The sequence below is a fragment of the Rhagoletis pomonella genome, unplaced genomic scaffold (assembly GCF_013731165.1).
Source record: "Rhagoletis pomonella isolate Grant_MI unplaced genomic scaffold, Rhpom_1.0 Rhpom_scaffold_00006, whole genome shotgun sequence".
NCBI lineage: Eukaryota > Metazoa > Arthropoda > Insecta > Diptera > Tephritidae > Rhagoletis > Rhagoletis pomonella.
The window spans coordinates 19,828,985-19,853,432 of record NW_023458560.1 but is presented as its reverse complement, the minus strand read 5'-3'; the positions used below and the strand labels follow the sequence as shown (position 1 = coordinate 19,853,432).

At 36.2% G+C, this 24,448-nt stretch overlaps 2 protein-coding genes across 3 annotated transcripts in view; both read right to left on the bottom strand.

Moving 5' to 3' along the window:
- LOC118740478 (calcium/calmodulin-dependent 3',5'-cyclic nucleotide phosphodiesterase 1) overlaps positions 1-24,448 on the bottom strand; it is a 737,853-nt gene that overhangs the window by 194,604 nt on the left and 518,801 nt on the right. The window lies entirely within an intron of this gene.
- LOC118740481 (polycomb protein esc) lies at positions 9,789-11,967 on the bottom strand. Its single transcript, XM_036472039.1, has 4 exons — positions 11,778-11,967; positions 11,579-11,700; positions 11,353-11,524; positions 9,789-11,297 (listed from the first exon to the last, which is right to left on the bottom strand). Exons 1-4 carry the CDS (start codon positions 11,853-11,855, stop codon positions 10,380-10,382), a joined length of 1,290 nt encoding a protein of 429 aa, XP_036327932.1. The 5' UTR covers positions 11,856-11,967; the 3' UTR covers positions 9,789-10,379.

Sequence of the window (24,448 nt, the reverse complement as noted above, 5' to 3'; positions counted from 1 at the left end):
GTCTTCAGAGACATTTAAACCGCCAAATCTTAATGTTAATTCAAATGACATATGGTAGTGGGAAGAGAACAACACAATACTGTTGATCCCAGGCCATACATGCATACGTGGCAATGAGGAGGCTGATAGATAAGCAGCCTAGAAACAGCAGCTATATGGCCAATGGGACCATAACCCTTCTTTGCTGTGGGATAGCTCCGTGCGCAGAAGTCCACGCAAGTGGGGAAAGCTTTTGACTGCCATTCACTAGGGAGTGGAAAGAAGTGAATCTTTTGCGTACGTTTCGATTGCAGTTCATGACGCCCGGCTATTTATATCCACATATCCTCTGAGTAGCGACCAAACACTCGCTTGGGTGCGAACTAAAGTGAGAAGGCGAAAAACTCTGCATGCGCTGGGTTTGGCGATGCAAAAATCCTTCCCAATGAAAACGAAAACCAAGCCTTGTGATGACGGCGACGGAAAACGGATAAAGGACTATAATTTGAGGGTATGGAACCTGGAATATCCGGACCTTTAATGGGAAAGGTGCCTCTGCCTAGCTGGTTGATGTCCTCGGGTAGACTAAGGCTGACATCAACACCTTAAAAGAAATGCAATGAACGGGGCAATAGAAAAAATGCTGGGGCCTTGTGACGTCTACTACATTTGCTACCTAAAGGAGCGCAAATTCGGTATTGGATGGGTGGGAGAGGATGGGATCTTTGGCCCGACTGTCCGAAGCTCAGCCTTCATGACGAAACGTCCGACAACGAACTGAGGCTTCGCCGGGCCCGAAAAATGGAAGTATCCAGTACCAGGATCAGGCAATTAAAGATCCATCAAGCTACATGGCTCTCTCCAGTTCGATAAACGAGATCGATCATGTTTCGATAGACGAAAGGCACGTTTCCAGTGATTTAGACATTGCGTACACTCCGAAGGCCAAACATCGACTGTGACCAATATCTTGTTGCAGCCAAAATACGCACCTGGCTCTGCGCTGCAAAAAATGTGCGTCCAACAATGCAAGGAATGCTCAGCGTCGAAAAGCTGTAATCACAACAGACTACCAGCTTATTGGCCACTCGGCTCACACCTGCTTGCGAGGTATTTGCTTTCATTGAGCAGATTGGACTGCATACCTCTCGTGGCATTAACACCTGACTATGATAGGCATACATGACAACCCCATTTGCCTTTCTGACCTTCTAATCCACGAGACGGCGGAACCCCTTTTTTTCTTCTGCCTCGCTGTTACAAGGTTAATACCAGAGCTATTTAATACGCAACAATCGGCATCGATTTATTCGTAAATGAAGTGGATTAAAAACTGATTAAAAGGGGAAGAAAACAGTACAAAGAGCGGCATGTATCCCGAGTGCACGAGTTACTGGCTAACCAGAATGTAGTACCACAGCCACAAGCTATTTCGCTAGCTACATACATCAGCTACATCAACCATAATACACTACAACCACAGCTACATATTGTGGGCAGTTTTTTTTTTTTTTGGGTTTTGGGTTGGTTGGCAGGAACTTCAATTCCCCTAACGCCAGGTTGTCCCTCCTTGTCTGCATTTATTCCTCCTGGTGCTACACGATCCTGCAGCTAGTATCTTTTTAATATCGACAAGTTGAGTGTAACTTTATTGATGACCGTATATGTTTATCGTCCATATGCGAGTAGGGTTGCAATTGGATTTAAAAAAAACAAAAAAACAACGCGATGTCTAATAGAATGAGAGTGGTGGACGGCATGAATACCGCCAATAAACCAATATAACTATAGTTAGAATTTAGCTTCGATTTTTTGCAAAAATTCCGCTAGTTGAGCGATTCTGTGTTTATCAAAATTGTGAAATATTTCTGTGAAGTTAGTACAATTCTGGAGGACCTCGAATTCCTCCCTGGCTTCATTGAGCAGACTGCAGTCAAAGGTTTGATGAAGATAGTCATCAATTTGACCACATCTACAAAGATCGTTATTGATGGCCTTAATCTTGTTTAAATAAGCAGTATCATAAGTGTATCCAGCGAGGATTCTGTTAAGCGTCTTGATTTGTCGTGGAGTCAGTCTACATTTATTAAACCATGGTTTTTTCAACCCTATCAAATTTAAATGTGAATAAGTACCCGGTTTGAGTCTCGTGAACTCACTAAATTCTTGCTGCCAGTCATCTTCAATTTTGTTACGTATACTTCTTAACGCCTCTTCCACAGTGAGTTTAACCTCTAATAGAATCTCACATCTAACAGCTTCTTTCGCCAACCTGTCCGCTCTCTCATTCCCTGGAATCCCTTTGAGACTGGGAGTCCAGATAATATTAACCTCATCAAATCTACCTTCCTGAATAACTTTATGTATGTCCCTCACACAGTAGTTAGCTGTTCTTTTTTTGGCTAGAAGTTGACATGCAATAAGGCTGTTTGTAAAGATGACAATTCTATTATTCATACCATCAGCAGCAAGCTGGAGTGCTTTTTTTATAGCACATAATTCGGCAAAACTAGAGGATGTTCTAAAATTAATTCTAAAGGTGTGATCTGTGTTACAAGAGTAGTTAAATATCCCACACCCAGTGGCATTCGTACCTACGGATGCGTCAGTGAAAAATATTTTGAAGTTCCTGTTTACATGTTCATGTAGCAGTTGTACATATGTCCCTCGGATGACCTCAGCCGGTGTATCGGCTTTCTTTCCTTCTAAGGATTTCGTCATAATCACCAGATTTGAGTTTGGGACCAGGAGATCAACCACTTCTAGGGAGTCAAAGATGTGTCTAAATTCGTCAAAGGTTCTGCTGTAACTAGATCTCACATTAGGAAAATTGCACAAAAGGTCTATAAAAGTTTCATCAGTGGAAATAGTGTTAATCAGTTCCTTGGCTGTTATCCACTTGGCTCTGTAGGTCGGTGGGAGTTCTTTTGCTAGGACATAAATCACTGGTACTGGAGTGGCAGGGGTAACTAAGAAAGCTGTTTTGGAAGGTTTGTACTTTCTTGTTGATTGTTTTCGCACAATCCGCCATTGAGGTTCTACAATATCCTATCTTTGACCTGACTACTGCCTTATAATAGTTAAGTGCGACTTGCGGATGTAAGCCTGCTTTGATAGACGTCAGACATTTGAACAAATTAGAATTTTTCTTGGAATTTTGGATAGTCTGTGTATAATCTTCATTAACTGAGAGTGAGGCGCTTATGACCCTACCCAGGAATTTGAGTGCTTTTACCTCCTCAATCCTCTGGTTTTGAAAGTGAATGTCTACAGTGTTGCGATTCATTCCGTTTAGATACAGGGCCTTGGTTTTTCTAACATTAAAAGACAGGTTAAGTTCACCGCATAGCTCTGCAAAGTGGTTGATTTTGTTTTGAAGGTTAGTTTTGGCGTCATCAAAGCTCTTGTCATACGAGAGTATTATAAAATCGTCCGCAAATTGATATAATTGGGTACTGGAGTCCTCAATGGAATGCAAATTTTTTGTATAAATATTAAAAAGACATGGTGATATGCAGCTTCCTTGTGGAATGCCATTCCTAACTTCTATTTCTTCTCTCCCTAAGCGGAGCTTTCTTAGACCTAGAAAGTTCGCTATCCACTCTTTATACGTGTCTTCAACACCTATATCCTCCAGCAAAGTGACAAGTGTGTTCAGATTTACACAATTGTACGCATTGCTGATGTCCGTGGAGCAAAGTATAACCTTGTATCCTCTGCTTTTAAGAACAGCAGTTTGATGAAGTAAGTAATTAATGCAGACCGTAGCAGAACGCTTTTCCCTATAAGCAAATGAGTGCCGGGGTAGTATTTGATTGTTTTCAAGAAAATCAGTTAATTTTTTCTTAAGGCATAAGTTGATACATTTCAATAACACAGAGATCAGGGCTATTGGCCTGAAGTTGTTTAAATCATTGAGGTTGCAGTCCCTTTTAGGTATCGGAACTATTCTAATAGTTCTCCACCTGTCTGGGATCTGATTTGACAGAAACAAGTTATTGAGTACGGCTCGAACATTATTCAAAGAGAAATCATTCAGCGCTTTAAGCATCTTATAAATAATTCCATCTACCCCTCCTGCTGAGTGATTGCTTTTGCTATGTATGCTACTATAGAGTTATTCAAAAGAGATTTCTAAGTCACTGTCTTGGACAATTTCTTTGTTGATGGGCACTATTTCCCCATGCGAGGGTACTTGGTTTTTAAGGATCTCTAAATAGGCTCTGTCATTGTCATTCGACCACATAGTCAAGCTGGATTGTTTGTAGTCACCACGCATGGCCCTCACAAACCTCCACGCCTCCCTAGTGGATGGTTCCTCATTGAGTTGCTCTATACGCTTGCTGAAATTTTGCTTTTTTTGCCCTTTTACCATATTCTTCCACTCCGTCTTAACATCAAGCAGGTTTTGGAAGTTTTCAGGTGATGGGTGTGTCTTACACTTAGCATACGCAATCCTAAGGAACCGATAGCTTTTAGTTAGTTCTTCGCACCACCAAGTCTTTGGCTGTCTGTTTTTGCTAGGTGTGTAGCTCGCTGCCCTAATTTCTTCATCTATCTTGTCATGAATGTCATTTACAGATGGTTCAATGGTAATTTGTTGTAGTCCTTCTATCAGCTTTTTTTGAGAGAGAAATTTCTTCTGAATAGTATCATTTTGACTCGTTTCAATGATTATTGGGTAGTGATGACTACCACCAATCCTAGTTGGGTCAGTCTTCCAAGAGTAGTTGATATTACTATTTGAGAATGTCAGGTCAAGGACCGAACCATTGGCCTGTGTATCTCTTTTGAAAGTACAAGAACCATTATTGAGTATCCTAAAATTGTACTCTTGTATCAGCTTATGCAGGTTGTTACCCCGGCACGACTGTACATGATCTCCCCAGGCACTTGTTCTAGCATTAAAATCTCCTAGTAGCAAGACATTCTGAAAATTGTCTAAAAAGTTCAGAATTCTTGTCATCTCATTTTTAAAAGGTTCAATTGGTATATTTGGGGGAAAATATGTTGCACAAATAACTATGTTTGGCCTTAAGTCTTTGGTACATATGATTATCACGTCATACTCAGTCAGAAAGGAGATTTTATAGAATTGTATGTATTTTCTTAAGGCTATGGCTACCCCGCCATAGTCGTCATCACGATTTTTTTCCACTATATTATAATTAATTATATTCCTATGTTGCACTTCACTAGAAGTGAACATTTCACTAAAACAGCCTATATCAAACTTATTATGTATCATATAAAACTCAATATAATTAATATTTGCCTTCAAGGATTTACAGTTATACTGTAATATTTTCATTTTGAATTTACTGGTTTACTTCCCGACGGTTGGCTTATCAAATATAAATCTTCCCTTATGGAAGCTTGCTCAAATTTTTGTTTTAAATTCGTTATATTTTCTAGGACCCCACTTAGTTGATCACTAATGCACGCACTCTGCAGAATCTTAAAAAGTTCTGCGATTAATTTCTCAAGCTCGGTAACTTTTCCCCTAAGATACTCAGGGGTATCTAGCACAGAGCCATGTTCCGCTTTTTTCCTCTTAACAGTGTTCATATCACGCATTTGTTGCTCCCTGTTTCCATCAGGGTGTGTCTTTTTAAGTACAGAGCTATACCTAACTCTAGTCAGTCTTCTGTTAACTTCTACACTTCTATTCCTAACTTCCTTATTATTATCATTAATTGGTGGGAATTCAGCTTCTTCTACAGGTAAAAGTTCAAACTGGTTACTCCTATCAGGGTAATACGTCTTTAAGGCCTCTCTCCTCGACAGTTTCTTGACTGCCCTAATGTAATTGATCTCCTGTTCCCTTTCCCAGTACTTGCACCTGGCTTTTTCGGACGATGTATGTTCCGCACTTCCGCAGAGAATACATATTTTATCACAGGGATACCCTCCACACTCAGATTTACCACACTGAATACAGCGTTTCTTGGCTTTGCATGAGTATTCCGTGTGCCCTAACCTTCCGCAATTAACACATTGCCGTTGGGGTGGGACATAAAAGTCAACTTGTAATTTGGTGTATTCAAAGATTATTGATTTAGGGATCTCTTTACCTGAGAAGCCTATTTTTATTGTAATCGTTGGGATATACTTATCATTTTCCCTATCTTTCCTAGTAAATCGCATTACTGAAACAATCGGTATGCTAGAAATAGCATTCGCCTTAATCTCCACTTCAGTGTAGTTAGTAGGTACTCCCCTCACTACCCCATAGGATTCAAGAGCAGTGCGAGGGATAAAGGCTCTTAGGCCCTTATCTCGCACTTTTTCATTCAGAAGAAAGTTGTTGGCAGAAGCCGCATTTTTAAAAGTGACCTTGTACAACGACCTTCCCAGAGCAAATATTAAATCTATATCCTTCACTCTAAAGCACTTGATCTGATTAAAAAGAATTAAACCATTAGTTATGCGTTCATTTTTCATTTCTGCACACTGTGCTGAATCTACTAATACAAAATATACTCCTGAAAAATCCGCTGGGTACGTTATTGTGCGCGCCACTGTACTTTTAGTTTTGTCCTCTTTGTTCATCATATTCGCACTGACGCCGTTTGCATCTGTATCACCAGAGGTAGCATTTTTACTGTTTCTAGACTCAGTAACAGTACAAGAGCCGTTATCAATTTCCCCTTCGTCATCTACAGTCATGTCGTTTTCTGATAGTCTCATATCATGTTCCCTAACCTCACTTGATACACCGGCAATACACTTTTGCTTATTTTTGGCCATGTATTTCAAACAATTAGCAATTTTAGCCTCTTTTTCTCTTTTAAAGCGTTTACCTCTAGCCAGGGTGTACCCAGAAAGGGATTCTAAGTCCTCAGCCGATGACGCCCTCGACAGCTCTGTCGACGACGCCATGGCGGCTTTCGTTTTTTTCCCTGCCGTCACCGGCAGTCTTACAGCTATTATTTTTCGCCAATTTAATGAAATAATTTCACTTCAATAAAAACAGAATAGTCACGGAAATCCGGCTTATTAATCAAAAGCGGCGTATTTAAAGCTGTGCACAATTTCCTCCACTTATGCCTGCCGATGGAAAAACAAAGCTGTAGCAAAACGGCGTGCCACTATACACTTAGATGTGTATAAGCTGGCACCTTTTAACGATTCGTATATCAACGCAAAAATTACAGCACACTAATGCTGACAAAATCAAAAGGTATTTTACTCAAGGTAATTTGCCAAAAAGAAACCAAGCCAGAACACGTCCACGCACTCCCGTAGTCAAAAGTCGAATGATGTTGTGGGCAGTTTAGAGTATTTAAAATGTTTTAACTTTTTACAGCTCTTGCTACATACATACCCCAGCCTCACAATTCTGGTTAGCCAGCAAAAGTTTATTTAGTTCCGATAAAAAAAAAAACGTTCGGACAGTAAATAAAATAAACAGTATGGGAGAAATTTGTTATGTTTTTCTTTTTCTTTACCTGGTTGAATACTACTATCCCTATATTTTTACAAGAATATATTTCCCGAATACATCATACAGCTATTGTAAATATTTTACTAATATTGGCACACTTTGGGAAAAAGTGCGAACATCTTTAAAAAGATGGTGAAATATGGTGGGTTATCCCTGGTTGCAGTTAGACACATAACCCACCCACACGTTTACTTTTTTTTTTTAATAAACAACTTTTCCTCAAACATCAAAGCTGTAACTCTTTTTACCACTTAACCTTTAAGTACCAATAAAGCAAAACTTAGACAACAAAAATGTCTAGAATAATGCCCTCTTTCAAAAATATATTGCATGGTTATTCTGTTGCAAAAATGATGTTGGAAGTGCTTTTAAAAGCAAACAATAACTTTGTGATTTTTTTTCCTAAGCATTTGCAACGCTAATACGTCGATTGATAATAGAAGACTGTATTTTTTTTCCATAAGCATTTGTTATGCCAATTCGTCGATTGTGCCAGCAAACAGCGGAGTTTCCTGCATGGTAGCTTCATAAAGACTTAATACACAAAAAAGTGGAAGTCACATGAATGCAACAGAGAATAAAGATCGCATAAAGTTTTTGCTTTTGATTCAGCTGAAAAGATGCCATAACGAAGTACATATGTATGTATGTTTGTATTTATTAAGAGATAGTTACTTCTTATTTGCCTAAGTAATTAAAAACTCTTAGATGCTGTAAATCTTAATCGAATGTATAGTTGCTTAGGGCACTTAAGGGCCGGTTGTTCAATGTCTGATTACCACAAATCGGAGGTAGAAGCTTTGGTTAAGTACAACGATTGCTTTATCGATCACATGTTACATGCATGATGTCGAAATCGTCGAAAGTGTAGTGGTAGTGATAACCACACATTAAACAACCGGCCCTAAATCTTGTATCACTACAATATTTTCAACTCTCTTCATCAATGCAAACGCGCTAAATGAAAAATTTTAAATTTTATGGGCGAAGCAAAAAAGTTATTTGTATAAGGAATGTTTAAGATTGTTCTATAAATGCTAATGGGCCGCATGAATAAGCAATTGCTTTTTATTAAAATTTCAGACTCAACTTAACTTTATTGCTTATCCTTTATTCATACGGCTCAATAAGTGTGGATTTTTTTTATAATGTGGCCTTGAATTTCAGCAGGATTTGTGAAGAAGAAGGAAACTATAGAATATTTAAAAACGCACTTTTGCAAGTGACGACGAAATACCTGTTTTTATTTGAGTAATTTACGAATATGGCACACAATTTTATCATTTAAAAAACTTCATAAAACAAATTTTATCTATCTATACAGTGGCAATTCTAAGTTTATACAGCAAATCGAAAATATTCAATTTACTTTAGAAAAAGAATTTGTTAAATTCTCCTAAGTTGCTTTATCAAAAATTCTTTTTCAAAAATGTATGTAAAAGTCTCTACATTGGCCAACATTAACACTAAAGTATACTAATGTTTTGCTGGTATTAAGTGCTGCTCAGTCAAAATAGATTACTTTGTTGACAGTCCTTCAAAACATTCTTTTATCTATACCTCATTTTGCCGTCTACTTAGCCTTGAAAATGCAGGTCGACAAGCGCACATACACATATGTACATATTTAATATGGTCTTCCGTAAAGCAGAACGCAAAGATTTCCCATCCTACTCTTCAAAATCAGTTTCCTAATTGGTCTCTGCAAATACAGCCACATCCTTTCCGGTTTGATTACAGCACACATCCGCTCTGTTAGCAGCTCAGATATTCAGGGGGTTTTTCAATAAGTGGTTGCGTAACTTCAAACTACCATCGTTGTCCACTCATCATGGCCTATGGTGAGTTGATGAATACACAAGTAGCTGAGTTGCTTCTATTGGTATGAGTAATAAATGAAGTGAGCAAAAAAGGCAAAATGATGTGAGATTTAAAAAATGGAAAAAGCATGTAGCCCGTTGATATCAGATGCAATTGCCGAATGTAATGTAAAACTAATTATGGCAACAGATCACGTTCGGAGTATTGACTACGGGCTAACTAATTCGTTTTTGACTAACTAATGCTTTGTTGATGTCATTGCTCAGTAGACGGCCGTAATTTCTTGTGGTGAGATTTATTTGCCGAAGGATACTAAAAGCTTAAACAGACGGCAGCGTTGATCCTGAGTTGATCCGGATAAACGCTGCCGTTTGTTTATGCTTTTAGATAACTTTGAAAGCGCTGACGAATTTATTGAATGCCGTAAGCGATTTCCGCTTTTTAAATTTCAAAATTTCAATTAAGTTTTGTTATTATGTAGTTAGTTACGAATTCAATTCGGTTTCGACTAAGCTTAGTTTTAAATGTATTTATTCGGGACTAAATTTTTTTGTTTACAAATAATCTATCTCGGTAATATACTATATAGAAATTAAATTTTAAATGAAGATGCTAATTTTATAAAGTATGTATGTACATACATATGCACGTATATACTACAATAAGTACATTTATATGTAAATTTTAACAGTTTGTGTCTATCTAGGTTAATGAGGTTTTAATTAGGTGTATTTAACTCAGAGGTTCGTTAAACACCAAAAAGTATTGACCGTTCAAGATATATAAATTTCAAGTATGGTAGGAAAACGGCCGTTATTCTGCATTCAAGAACTCCAATCATGATTAATCATTGCCACTTGAAATGCACAGTTCATAAAAACAAACAAGTTTTAATTGAAAAAGTGTCGCGCAGCATTTTTTTGTTCTAATTATCAGACTAAAATATATAACCTATAAAAATCTTGTTGCACTAAATTTATGTTAAAAAACAACAACTAGCTTAGTAACTATGCATATTAATCCACTTTCGCAATTGACTTTCACGGTTTTCCTCTTCCAGCAGTTTGGTATATTTTAATTGGCATTTACGATTTGGTTAATTTTGAAAGACGTTTATTATTAGTAGTTATCTTCACGGCGTTTTTTGTACCATATTGGTTCGATTCCAACGCCAAACTGTGCCATCGTCACATACATAAACCAGCACACTGGAATCGCGTGAGAATGCTACCTGACGCACAACAGAATTACACTTTAAATTATTTAGCGTACTTGTGTATGTATGCCCAGGATCGCCGGGATCAAGTTCCCACACATATACTTTGCCGTGCTGATTGCCCAATGCAATTATTTTGTGACACGGGTTAAAGCCAAACCGTACAAACCATATTTCGCACTCATCGTAATCGAATTCTGCTATAATGGTGCATGACGGATCGTTTGGTTTAAGTGAGGACAAACTTTGATGCAGTTGTCCAGGCTTCCAACAGATAATGGAATTTTCACATGACTTAGAGAGTACATAATCGCCAAACCATTGTACACAATCTACATAATTGCGATGTATATCGCGCGTAGAGAAATCTGGAAAATGTTGCATTATTGTTGGGAATGGTCGCGGTGATTTCTGTGGATTGAATGTACGTGACAATTCGATTTTCTCCTTAAAATCGTTGGTGTTTATGAACCACAGTTTTAATGAATGGTCCATTCCACTGGACATGATACGTTCGCCGCGGAAATCAAAATCAATCGATAGCACCTCATCGCGATGTCCCTCTACACCACCAAAAATTGCAATACAAACATGTGACTGTGTGTTCCAAAGACGTATGGCATGATCTTTACTACCAGAGAGCAGTAAGTGCGGTTGTCGCGGATGATATTTCAGTTCGTTGATGGCCTGTCCATGGCCAATATAATTGCCTACAGTCTCATTGTTTTGCACATCAATAACGCGTATTACTCCGCGATAGCCGGCAGTGGCAAGTAATGGCAAAGATGTGTTAATATCATACGACCATGCGCATGTGTAAAATACCTCATCTGGCTGCAATAAGATTGATTACTTTTTATCTTCTTTACATGGAAATGCATTAACTTACATCCGGGTCTGCGTAGCAGAGAATCAATTTAATACTTCCTTGACGTGGGCATTCATAAACGGTACAGCGATTGCTGCCGGCAGTGGCGAATATATGCGGCTGATCGTTACCCAGCCAATGATTGAAACTAATGCCAAAAATGGCCTGACCATGATTTTCCTTCACATGATAACTAAAGCAAATTAAACTCATACAAATTATATTAGCAGCAAACAATCAAGCTTACTCATATTTGTATGCTGGTTTCCGCGCTTTTGCTTTGTTGCTACGTCTGTGGCCACGAGATCGGCGAGCGGTAGGCGACTTGCTGCGTGAAGTATTATTCGTGCTAACGCTGGCGGTATCATCCTTTGAAAAAAATCAATGACACACAAATTATAATTCAGGTTTCCGCAAGAATATGTATAAACGGAAAATAAACTTACACCACCCGAGTCATCGCTATTTTCACCGTGAACACTTTTCTCAGATGATACGGCTTTATCACTTTTAACTTTGGACATATTGTATTAAAATAAAATTAAATGTTTAAAGCTATTTTACAAACGAACAACCATTGAAAATGTATAAATTCGACACGCGTTTTTAATTGCTAGCCGCCACTGGTTTGTTTGTATTTTTGGCGGCAACTTTTAGCTGTCAAACTGCCAGCTGAGCAAATTGCTCGTTGGCTGGCTGTGTTCACTGCACACTCAGCCTACAGGGTTGCACACAACGTGGCCGATCTTTAGTAAGCAGTGTGTGCAAGCGAAACGCTTTCCCTTTTATGATAATTACATGTGATTTCGTTTATTCAAATATAAATATTCCTATGTGAGAATATTTTATTCGTTTAACGTTTTTTAACGAGAATTCGTGGAACACCCAGAGAATAGGGGACGTTGAGCTAAAAAAAAGTATATGTGGCCCGCCCCCTTTTCCTGATTTTAAAGGAATACTTTTTTTTGGTGCAAATTAACCAGGGCGTCGCTAAGTGAGTCTAAACGTGGAATTTTCAGTGTTTTTAAAAACTTATATTTCGAAAACTATTGAACTGATTTTAAAAATGTGAATTTAAAAGGTAATTGAAATACTTTTCATTTGTTATATATATGTGTCTATGTATATAATTTTACATATTTCGAGAAAAAAATGAAAAAATGGAAATTTTTTTATAAAAATAGATGTTTTTCGTTAAAAAAACATAGTTAACTATATTAACAAACATGTTTATCAGAAAGAGCACAAAAATACTTTTAAGTTGATAAGTGGTTTGTAACAAACAATTCTTCTGCACATCATATTTGACTAAATATATGTATATTAAAAAATCGTTTTATATGATCAAAGAAAAAAGCGCCACACGTGAAAATGTGGAATAAATAATCGCACGATTTTTCATTCCAAATTTTCATTAGGTATATATTAAATTATGCTTATATATATAAAAGAAAAGGAAAATGGCGCGATTTTGTATTCCAAATTTTCATTACATCGCCACAGCATACATTACGGTTTATAAAATTTACCAAATATAATTGTTTAAAATGTAGACGAAAATTATGAGGATAAATTAATAGAATATAACATTAATACAATTGTTTCATTTCACCGTTGGTAGTTGTTCTGAAACCTAACTATATAAAATTATACGTCAAATTAGAGAATTTTTGTGCTCTTTTTGATAAACATATCTTTTATTATAGTTAGTAAAGTATTTTTTTACGAAAAATACATTTTTATAAAAAAAAAATTATCGTTTTTTTTACTTATTCTCGAAATATGTACACATTATATACATAAATATATATATCGAATGAAAGGTCCTTCAATCACCTTTCCAACGGTGTCCATATTCTAAAAATAAAAAATTAACACCTTTCGAAAAATAAGCTTTTGGAAATGTTGAAAATTCTACGTTTAGCCCCCTGTCAATTTGCACCAAAAAATGTTTACCGTTAAATTCAGCAAAAAGGGATGCACCACTTCCACTTTTTCTTTTTCCTCCAGCTCAACGGTCCATATTTTTAGGTATTATTAAATTTCGAAAATTTAGTTTTCTTTTCACTTTCATATAGCTTCCCTTCATTTGCTGTCGAAATCAAACCGTTATCTCATCAATCATGTGCTTCCAATTCCTGTACGGATTTAATACGGTATATATTAGTGAGATTATCAAGGGCGAAATATGTAACAAATGTGATATGGAAAGTACTAATGCTAATCAAAACATAATACAACGTTTTTAAGTGTTTTATTGATTGGAGAGAAGATTTTCACTTAAAGGCTTCGAATTTAAAAATTATAATTTTTCTAAATCAAAGTTTTTTCCAACTTACATTACTCTACCTTGCGTAAAACGATTATTAAGGGCCAGTTTTTCAGTGCACGGCTGTGGTATAAACTCAGTTTAAACGACCCATCTGGCTGGTTTAAACTAAGATCAGCCTATCAAGTGTCAGCCAGTTGTTCAATTTAAACTCAGTGTACTTAATTTAAGTTCAAACTGACCCTGAAAAACTGGCCCTAAGCAGTTACCGAACACCAAGTACCAAGCTCGGTGTGAAGACCTCTACTATAAAAGATTTCAGCATGGTGCACATTATACTACGTTCGGATCGACAACGAAACACTTTGAAAAAATGTTTCGGGATTGTGGGCTGAAGGCTGTTTTCCCCGGCTGGTAGTGTTTTCGTTGACATTTCTTACATCCTTTGTTTACAGTTTTGTTACAAAAAAAAAAAAAAACCAAAGCATTAACAATAAATCTGAACTGGCATATTAAACATGATAAATTATGACTTCCACTTCGATAAATATATCTAAAAACTAGTGCAGATACCGATTGGAATGAGTGGAACGTGAGTTTTCAAGTAGCTTAATGGGATAAAGAGTGCGTTCACGTATGTCATAATCCGAAAAATGTGTTTTTATGTGACGAGTAATACGATATCGTATGTGACGATTCGGGTTCTGCTTTTCGTTTGACATATTCTACATGGACGAAAACACAAGTTTTTGCCGAATACTAGTTTTAGCAACGAAAACTTGTTTTCGGTGACGGTCCGAACATGTTATTAGAGCGATACGATAACGGTATGATTTGAAAGCGATATCGACATGCTGAGTAATTAAGAATTGGTAGGAAGCGATGAAAACTGTGCACAACAGCGACACTGCGGCATTATATATCCCTTGCGTATCGTGCAACTGAGCACAGTTTTCATCGCTTCCTACCAACTCCCAATTACTCAGCATTTCGATGTCGCTCTAATGTGCACCGTGCCTTTCATGGCGCGAAATATATTTTGACTTTACAAAAATGCAAATCAGCAGCTGTTTGTAGTTTTTTCAATTTTTAATGCCGACGTGGCATTACCCCGAATTTATAAAAATTTTAGTGACAATGTGGGCGTTACTTAACGAGAAAATGCACTATTCAGGAAGTATTTTTTTTTAATATGAATAAATTGTAGATTTGAAACTCGATAATATTTTGCATTAAAATTTGGCAGTTCAAACAAATTTTGGTGATTTTTGTAATGCAATATGCTTATGAGAAGAAAAAGAATAACCTTATTAATACAGTGAAACATACCTATTATACGTTAACGTGCGTGGAAAATATACCACACCAAGCTGTTAGCCTGTTCTCATACCCCAGGATTTGCAGGTTTTACAGGATATACCGGAAAATCTGGGCTCGAATCGTCACTTACGATAACGTAAAAACACATTTTTCGGATTATGACTTACGTGAACGTACTCTTTGTCCCATTCAGCTTATACTGCCTAACGTATCACGTAATTCTCTTTCGTATCGTTTTCGATCCGTGAATGGATGTTACGATGCGAGCCCTGTTTTCGCCTTTAATAAACCTTGTATGACCTGGCGTGAGGAACATCGTTCCTGTAAAACCTGAATGTCCTAAGATACGAGAACAAGCTATTTAAACAGATATGCATGAGTCGTAACGAAAACTTTTTCTATATACTGAAGATTAACCTTAAAAAATGTATTCGAAACAAATTTAGTTAAAACTACGTAACACTGCGAAATTTACTAGCTACTGCATTTTTTCTTCGAGTATATTACAAACTATAAAATGTTTACTTCGTTCGAACCCCGAAAGCCGCCCAAAGGGTTTGAAATCTGGCAACACTCATAGTACGAAACAAAAGTGGTTTCCTATACAGACGGAAATGAAAAAATAGAATTACAATCTACCGCGTCATTTCCCCACTGCAGAAATATAGCAGACAAAGTTAAAGTAATACATATAAAATACAATAGTTTCATTTATTTTGGATGCTAAAATGGATATGAAAATATGCCTTAGCGATGTGAGAATTATGTGCTGCAAACTTTCGTCGAGCTTCTGGTCCAGGCAATTTATTTGCCGACATTCGGTTATTACATTTAATATTATGGGAATGTGTTAAGTGATATTATAATATAATAATTAAAATTGTTGTGTGGATTACCTTATGGCTCCCTATTGCTGGTACATACATATTTTTTTTTGCATTATTTTTCAACTACTACCTAATAAGCAGTTAAACCAACCTTAAAATACTGGCATGAAATATATTCATATGCATTTATAGCAAACATTTTTTAAGTGCAAAACAAACCGTTACTTCGAAATTTGATAACAATATGCGGATTTCTTAAACTTAAAGTAAGAAAGAATTAAATATTTATATTTTTAGTAAAATCATGCGACCAACTTTTAGCAAAAAATAGTAATCAAAGATTAAACATACATAAAAAACTGTGCGAAATACAAAAATTTACAGATAAAAATTAGATAAAGTGTTAGGTTAAGTTATCGGAGTTTGCTGAAAAAGACTTATACAAGGTTTGGAAGTTATAAATATATTAGACAGTTTCACAGATGGATAGACGAAGAATAGAATGCTAAAAGAAGACATATACATTAGAGCAAGACAGAGAAGACGCAAAATGTTTGCCAAAAAGAGACCGATACAGCAGTTTATACAGAATGTGGTTTTTATTTGTTGTTTTAGTTTGGCTAAAATGTTTATTAAATATTTTGGTAGTGTGCAAGTTATTAAAGTTTCATTGTATAGATATATAGTAAGTATGTATACAAGTATATAACTCAACGAACCGAACGGGTTGAAAGGGGTTAAAGTTTAACGAAAATCGCTTAAAAGTTTTATAATACATTTTATTGTACATAATTAAATTTAGTTAAACAATGAAAACAAAAAAAAAACACAACAAATTAGTGTCAACAATAAATCTTGTTAGAACTATAAAAACAGTAGGTATAAACTTTTATGTACGTTTTATTTGTCGTCGACGACATGGACCTCGCCCAAACCGGTGTGCGCAGGCGCCTTTGCCTCTGCATGGTTGCTTTATTACTACTACTGCTGCCGACACTCTGACCATCACCACCACGATGACCACCACCACTACATTGTTTCTCGCTTTTACCATCAGCAAAGCTAACTTTTGATGCCCCCGCCGCCGCCGCCGCCTCTGCCTCGCTGGCATTTGTGAGCCCTTGCTCTGCTTGCGCACCGGTTTTCGCATCGCTTGTTGCTGTCGTCACGTTATCCGTTTCCGCAGCTGCTTCAGTTTCCGGATCTGCTTCCATAATCGTGTCCGGCGGTCCTGTGGGCCCACTGTGCGTTTGGGGCGCCAGTGTTACTCCCTTGGTGCGACTATCGATGCTTGTTTGATTGTCAGACGCATTGTTTTGTTGTTGTTGGTTATCTGTGCGTAAACTACAACTGTTGCACAAATTGTTATTATCCTGATTGCTATGATTACTACCACCACCACCAGCGCCATCGCCAGTGCCACCACCGCTGCCGCAACTGTATTCTTGTTGCTCTTGATGCTGCTCGTCGTGGCTACGCTGGCTACAACTTACATTTCTGCAATTACCATTGCAACCTTGATGCGAATCATTTGGTTCGCGTGTCTGCTGACTGCTGCAGTGCCCGGGTATGTTTGGCGGAGCGGAGCGAGAGTGTTACGGTTGTGCGGTTTTCAATTTTAGTTATTTTATGGTGATTTGTTTGGTGAAATTTTCAGCAGTGTGCAGTGAGTAATAGCAACAGCAACGCACACAGAGTACAAGGAAGCCGTACAGCAGGTGCGCATTTTAGAGTAGCGGAATTTTGTGTAAACGTAAATATTTTTCAATGTTTTGTTTTTCAATGAGAGCGCAGAAAGAGAGAGAAGAAATTCAATTAAAATTTTTAAAAATCTAAATTAAATTTTAGGATTAGTATTAGATTTTGTTAAAGAATTGTTTTGATTGAAATTTTACGGTTTACTTATTAAAATGGCATTTAAAAGACTCAGTGAGAAATAGTCGACTGGTATAAAATTAATTTGTATTTCAATATCTTTAACTGAGTGTAATTTGAGAATAATAATGGCTAGAGCAAGCCTCTAACATCCAACAAACACAACTGATTTATCGATGTTCGTCGTCATTTTTCACGTTAGTGGCATGGTTCGCGCGCAAATCAGACGTTAGTGGCTAGCCTAAACCGTATAAAAAGTATATTGTTTTTTTTTTTTTAATTTTAAAATACCATAGCTAGCGATTCGTAAACAAAATATTTTCGGGAACACGAGTCCGCACATACTTTATTTTCTGCGATTTTTATGATCTAAAGCCCCAGAACACTTGAAAATGTAGTATTTAATTTTCTTGTTTGAATTTTTCCATTTTTTTGTGCAAAATTTTTGCATTAGCCCAGTTAGGCAAAGTTTTACCAGCATCCATGATTTTTAACCAAAAACTCAAATTTGTTTTATCGGACTAGCCATTACAATGATCAAATGACACCCACTCAAAGCCTTCTTCTAAAAGCAAAAATCAGCAGGTACTTTTTGAGTAGATATGTATAGCGGAAGAAAAGACTATGAATTTCAAGTTTACCAAATAATGTTAGAAGTTTTCTCACTCTATATTTTGTAGCTAAATTTGTACTTTTACTAAGTAAAAGTTAATGTCAATCGATTTAAATCTAAAGTAACTATTAACATCTAATTTAGTAGCATACGAAATACTAAGAGCTAAAAGATCTTTTGTATCCTGATAATTGGTCCTTAGTCATTGAGATGGCCCAAAATATTTCGAGATTCCCTGAATTTTGAAACGGTTCTTGATAGAAATACTCTTAGTTCTAGGGCGTAAAAACCAAGGCTCGGGCATCTCAGCATCCTCAAGAGAGAGCTGATACTTAAATATCTAAGGGGTGTATATGCGAACAAAGATTATTGTAATCGCTTAGATAAGCGGTGAGTAACACGTAGTCAAAAGCCCTTGCTGTCAAAACTTTGACTCCTTTTGCTTACCGCCATTTCAATCACATCTAGATGATCATCGCTCATCGCAGATCTGCTGTTTAGGCTAAATATCGATAGAAGTCCCATCCTGATAAAATTATTGGAGCTAGGGCCATTAGTTACGCTTATTGACCTTACGCTAATACGAAGGTGTTAAAAATCTCTTCTGCACTAATAAGTAGTAATTTAAGCGAATCCGTCTTTGGTTATTTGTATGCAATGTACACTGAGAAAAGAGTTTAGTTACGTCAACTAAATATGTTTTTCTCAACACATGATTTAGTTATAGTCACATTATTTGGTTATAGTTACCAAATCATGTGTTGGTAGAAATATATTTGGCTGACTTTTTTCTGAGTGTATATTAGGGTGATTCAGTAATTTTTTTTAAATTTTTTTTTCCTCGAAACCATGCTCAAAAGTTTCGTTTAGACGCCAAAATAAGTGTCAGAAAATATGAGCCTTTAATATTAATATTAAGGGCCGGACGTCTTCTTTATCGATCACATGCCATATGCATGATGTCGTAATCGTCGATAATGATGTTTAACTGGGTGGTAGTGATAACCAGACATTGAACAACCGGCCCTAAGAATGTCCGCATCGCACTTTTCGATTCCCCATAAGAATAACACATGAAAAATAGTTTTTTTTTACTTCTGATTTTTATATTTAACAAACGGTACAATGTACTGTAAAGATCGTGGAGTATTTTTGTAGAGAATTGAACGCTCTACCAAAAAAGTGGGGTGTCATTTTTAAATAAATCAACTCGGACAAAAGTTATTCGAGGTCAAATTCGAAAGGATGGTGAATCACTTTTGACCGAGGTGACTTATCGAAAAATGATCTTCTTTCTCATAATTTCGGAAACTTATTTTGGCGTCTAAACGAAACTTTTGAGCATGGTTCAGAGGAAAAAAAACAAATATTTTTTTTCTGAATTACCCTAATGTATATGCATGTATAAATCTCATAGATATCGGGATACAAAAGATCTTTCAAGTCACAGTGCTTCTTGCTACACCCTAAAGTCTGTCTATCTATCTTTCTATAATAAAGTCAATGATAGCCGGGCTGGGTATATAAAAACCTTCGACATAAATTACACTTTTAAGTATTCTTCCTTAATTAGCATTATATCGGATTTATATTCTCAGAAGAGCAAACCCAAAAACATTTAGGTTAGCGAACGATTAGAAAGCGATTCCAATTCTAATGTGTTTCTCTAAGGTAGAAGATAAGAAGACGATTAAAAAGACTGTTGACTGGATTCTCCACAAAAAGGGGTAATAGTTCTCGATATCAAGAAAAAGGTTAGATATCTAATCGTATTCTAACATTGAATTCTAATTCATTTCTAATGTCTAGCGTTTTTTTTTTTAATATTCTCTAATTGACATTCTCCTTTAATATAGTTCTCTAACCTGATTTTCGATTCGAAAACTACATTAGAATTCAACAACAAGCTGGGTTCCTCCTCTGAGGGGAGCTCAAAAAGTTCATGGAGTATAGAGAAAAAGGTTTCAAATTAAATATGAAATTGTTTCGCCTTTTGAATTATTTTAGCTGATAACTAGCAAAAGGAACCCCAGGAATTTTCATATATTTAGTTGATTTATACCACAAAAAAAAAAAAAGAAAAAATAATGTATCTGGACTTCCGATTCGGAGAGATCTAACTTCATTTGGTTGGTTGGAAAAGTGCTTTGTCGCCCTGGTGACAATTAATGACAAATTTTAGCCATTTTGAAACCACAAACTCGTGAAAACCGAAATCCATTTGGCGGTATTGATGAATATCGGTATATCATACAGAGAGAGGCGTCTGAACTCTATAATACTCTGCACGAAAGTTTGGCCAAGATTTATTCTCCATTAACATTCTTGTTCTATCATCTAGATATTAGGCGCTGACCTTAGACATGAAAAAATCATCATAAAGGAATAGACCGGTTTTTGTTGGACAAAACGTCTCGCAAATATATTAGAACCAGGGTTGTCGTTTTCACTTCAATTGAAGTGATTCACTTCGTTTATTTATTTTTTGGCTAATAGCTTGATTCGCTAAAGTATGCGTTACCATTTTCATAGACAAACATTCTGGAAATCAAGAAATTTTTCGCAAGGGCTCGCAAAATAGTGTCAATTGGAAAGAGTTAAGGATATAAATATTCGAAATGCGTAGTCTGGAGTAAGCTATTGGCCTTGTTGAGAAATGTCAGAGTTTTTTGCAAATCTTGGTTAAATCATAAATGTTTTATATAATAATATACAATTTGTGAAGTGAGCGGGACCTAAGAACACAATAAAAGTTATCTTATATTGGGACAACGTTATTTTACATTTACAGGGCCTTAGACCAAGGGCCAACCTATGGTGCATGCACAGACTTTTGGATGAAAAAAGTCGTAGCCCTAATGAAGACACTTATTTTCACTTTATTTCCTGCTGGTAACAGTCCTTATTAGAAGATTTACATAATGATCGGAGGAGTTTTCCTGGCTTAGTAAAGAGCCACGGAATACAATTTCTATGCGATTTACTTGTCTATTTAGAAAAATTGCGTGCTCAAGAATTGCAAGGCAGTCTCTCCATCTCGTGAACTTTTTGATCTCCCGTCTTAGGTTACCACTTCTATGTATGTACATATATCCACAATAGCTTCTGCTGAAAGGCACCATTGCTTATTTTACAAGTAATAATAAAAAAGATGTTGAACTTTGACATCAAAACGTTGTATTTACAGATGTGCCATGAAAAATGTATTTACGAGTATGTATGTATTATTGTAATGTATGGTAATGTAGTATGAAGAGACAATGCACTATACATAGTTATGTATGTAAGTTAATGCGAATGCTGAAGTTGATTCTGAAGTGAACAAACCATGAAAAGTCTAAGCACAGAATGTATGGCGTTCACTAAACTTTATGCAGATTTGTTTGGAATAATATTGACTATTTTCACCAAAATAGTTTATAGTTTTAGAAAACTAAGAAACATAGTAAGAGAGAGAGATACATAGAGGGACAGAAAAAGAGCGAGTAGTAGAAGTAAGGGCAGTGCAACAAGAGCTTGTCCTCTGCAAACGAAGTAAGTACTGAAAAGTAGACAATGCATTTTCAAGATATATGTAAAAGGGATGTCCGAAGTGAAAACAGGGACATGCTTCAAATTGCACTTAGTACAGAATGTATGAAAGTACAAAGGTGGGTAGATACGAGTTTGTGGAGGGAAATTTCGTAGAGTTGAGCGCATAAGTGCATACACATAAACTTCCATTGATAATTTATTTTATAGAATTTTTCAAACATTCTAATACTTAAATCGAGTTGAAAATATAGTCATACTTTTTCTATTGTTAAAGTTTTTGTTTTGTTAGACTAGCAGGAACTTTGGCATTGTGGATCAGTACAACTAAAATAACCATTTATCTATGAACGTCTGTCACTTATGTATGTATGTAAAAATATTATTTTATACAACACGCAAAAGTTTTTTTTTTCGTAGAATGACAGCGCCAGAAATATGTACAAAATTCGAATACGGAAATCACATTTAATAAAGTTGAGTGCCTCCTAAGTGGATAAGTGGTTGAAAATTCATTGTACAATATTTTTTTTTTAACTTAAACTTTTTTGGACTTTTAGAACTTTGTCAAAACTGCCTGCGGGTCATTGCCAATTTATGGATTGCTTTTGTGTCACACTTTGAATTAAATTGCGCATTTTCTTGGTTGATTGGGCGGCTAACTACAGTTTAACTGAAATGGGATTTAATTGAATTTCGTGCAGTTTTGACAGAACTCGGCAAAAAGTTTCACTTTTGCATTTAAACATCTACATACATACGAGTGTATACATAAAGAAATCACAAAGTAGTTAGAAGGGGTAGGGCGATAAATTTCAGTGGCATTTCAAGGCCTTTCACGAGCAGAGAGCAAATAAATTGAAATCATTTAATTAGTTAAATGCTAAGAGCCTAAAGCGCTACATACAATTACATACATATTTAGGTATATATCGTATTCTTGTTGCACAAAAATCTAATCATTTTTAGGACCATTCATCTTTCAGTATTCTAAGTGGAAATTACATAAAATTAAAATTGCTATTTAAATGCAAGAAATTTTAAGTGAGTTTTAGGCAAGAGAAACAAATTGTTTAAAGCAACGATTCGAACTCAAGTAGTAGTGTAAAAGTCTGTAAGTAGGTTATTCAAAAGGAAATGCTGCTTTTTGGCATATGTTTTTGTAATATCCTTATATAGTTTTTGTGTTGCGCTCATTAAAGATAATTCAGAAATTATTGCAGCTTAAATAATTAATTTTTTTGTATTGAAATTTATAAAAGTAATAAACGTCAAAGTCATGTGAAACTTAGTGCTTATTGCTTTCTTTCCTACAAAACTCACTTAAAATCATTTTTGATGTTTGATGAGTAAATAACAAGGTGTGGTACAAATACAATACTCTTAAAAAAAAGCGAGTAACCCATGCACAAGATGCGGTAATCAGCATGTGTAGAGGCTTGGGCCACTGCAAAAAAAAAAAAAAAAAACAAATAATAAGTCTTAGTTGGACTACTCTGATTTATTCAGTTTGAGGGCCCACTGAAATCGGCAGCGCCTGTTCACAATTAGTAGCTGTAGAAAGTGGGTGTCTGCCCTGTGCAAGCGGCTGGTTGTGTAAACAAGTATCCAACAAAACAATTATAGGTGCGCGCTGGGTTTGGAACCCGCCACGCATAATAAGCCTGTAGCGAAATATCAGTACCCTTAATGGGTAAGATGTCTCTACCTGACTGCTTTACGTCCTCGGGAAGACCAAGGCAGATGTTACCGCCGTCCAAGGAATGGAATGGACCGGGAAGGGTAGGGAAAAAACAGGGAAAAAAATCGTGCTGTGTACTTTCAATGCCAGGGTGGTCAAGGTCTTTTGTTTCATCGTTCGATAATAGACTGAGGCTGATCCTTTTCATATTATTGCAGCTCTGGATTTCAGTATAAAATGTTTGATCAAGCTACATGGCTGCTTTTAGATCGAAAGACGAGGAACCAAGTCGATCGTGTGCGTACGATCCGAAGACCAAACATCGACTCAGATCACAATATCATTGCAGCCAATATACTCATAACGAGCTCGAACTGGCAAAAAGGCGTCAGCGAAATGTTTTAAAAACTTTATTTTCGGTGCAGAGATGCATATAGAAAATTGTGCAACAAAATATTTACTCCCACCAATACCAGGAAAGCTTAAATTTTTGGCTGGTTTTAACTAGGACTAAGTAGAGAAAGGTTTGCTATTTATTGCCGCTTTTGGAATACTAAGTCCAATACGCTATCAAACAATTCTTTGAAAACCCATTCAAAAAGATGTTAATATTCTTGATTTCTTAAATATATTTTTATCATTTAAGTATATATAATTTTTTATTGTTTGTATATGTACCACCCTTAGTATTTATGTATAGTGTATATCACAATTACAAAGCACTGGCGAGGCAAGAAAGAAAAATGTTATAATTGTGATACGCACCTTATAAGCGCAGGAAAATGAAAGTGCTGCGATGTATGAATGAACGAAAGAATGAGGGTGCAGTACGATATATGAAAAATGTAATTCCAAGCCACATAAGTAAAGAAAGAGGACATATTTCATATATACAACATACTTAGCTATAGATATTCCTATATTTATTAATACAGAGTAGAAAATAAAATGATTTAATATCAAATTATACACATTTAGTATAAAATGTTGATACATAAAAT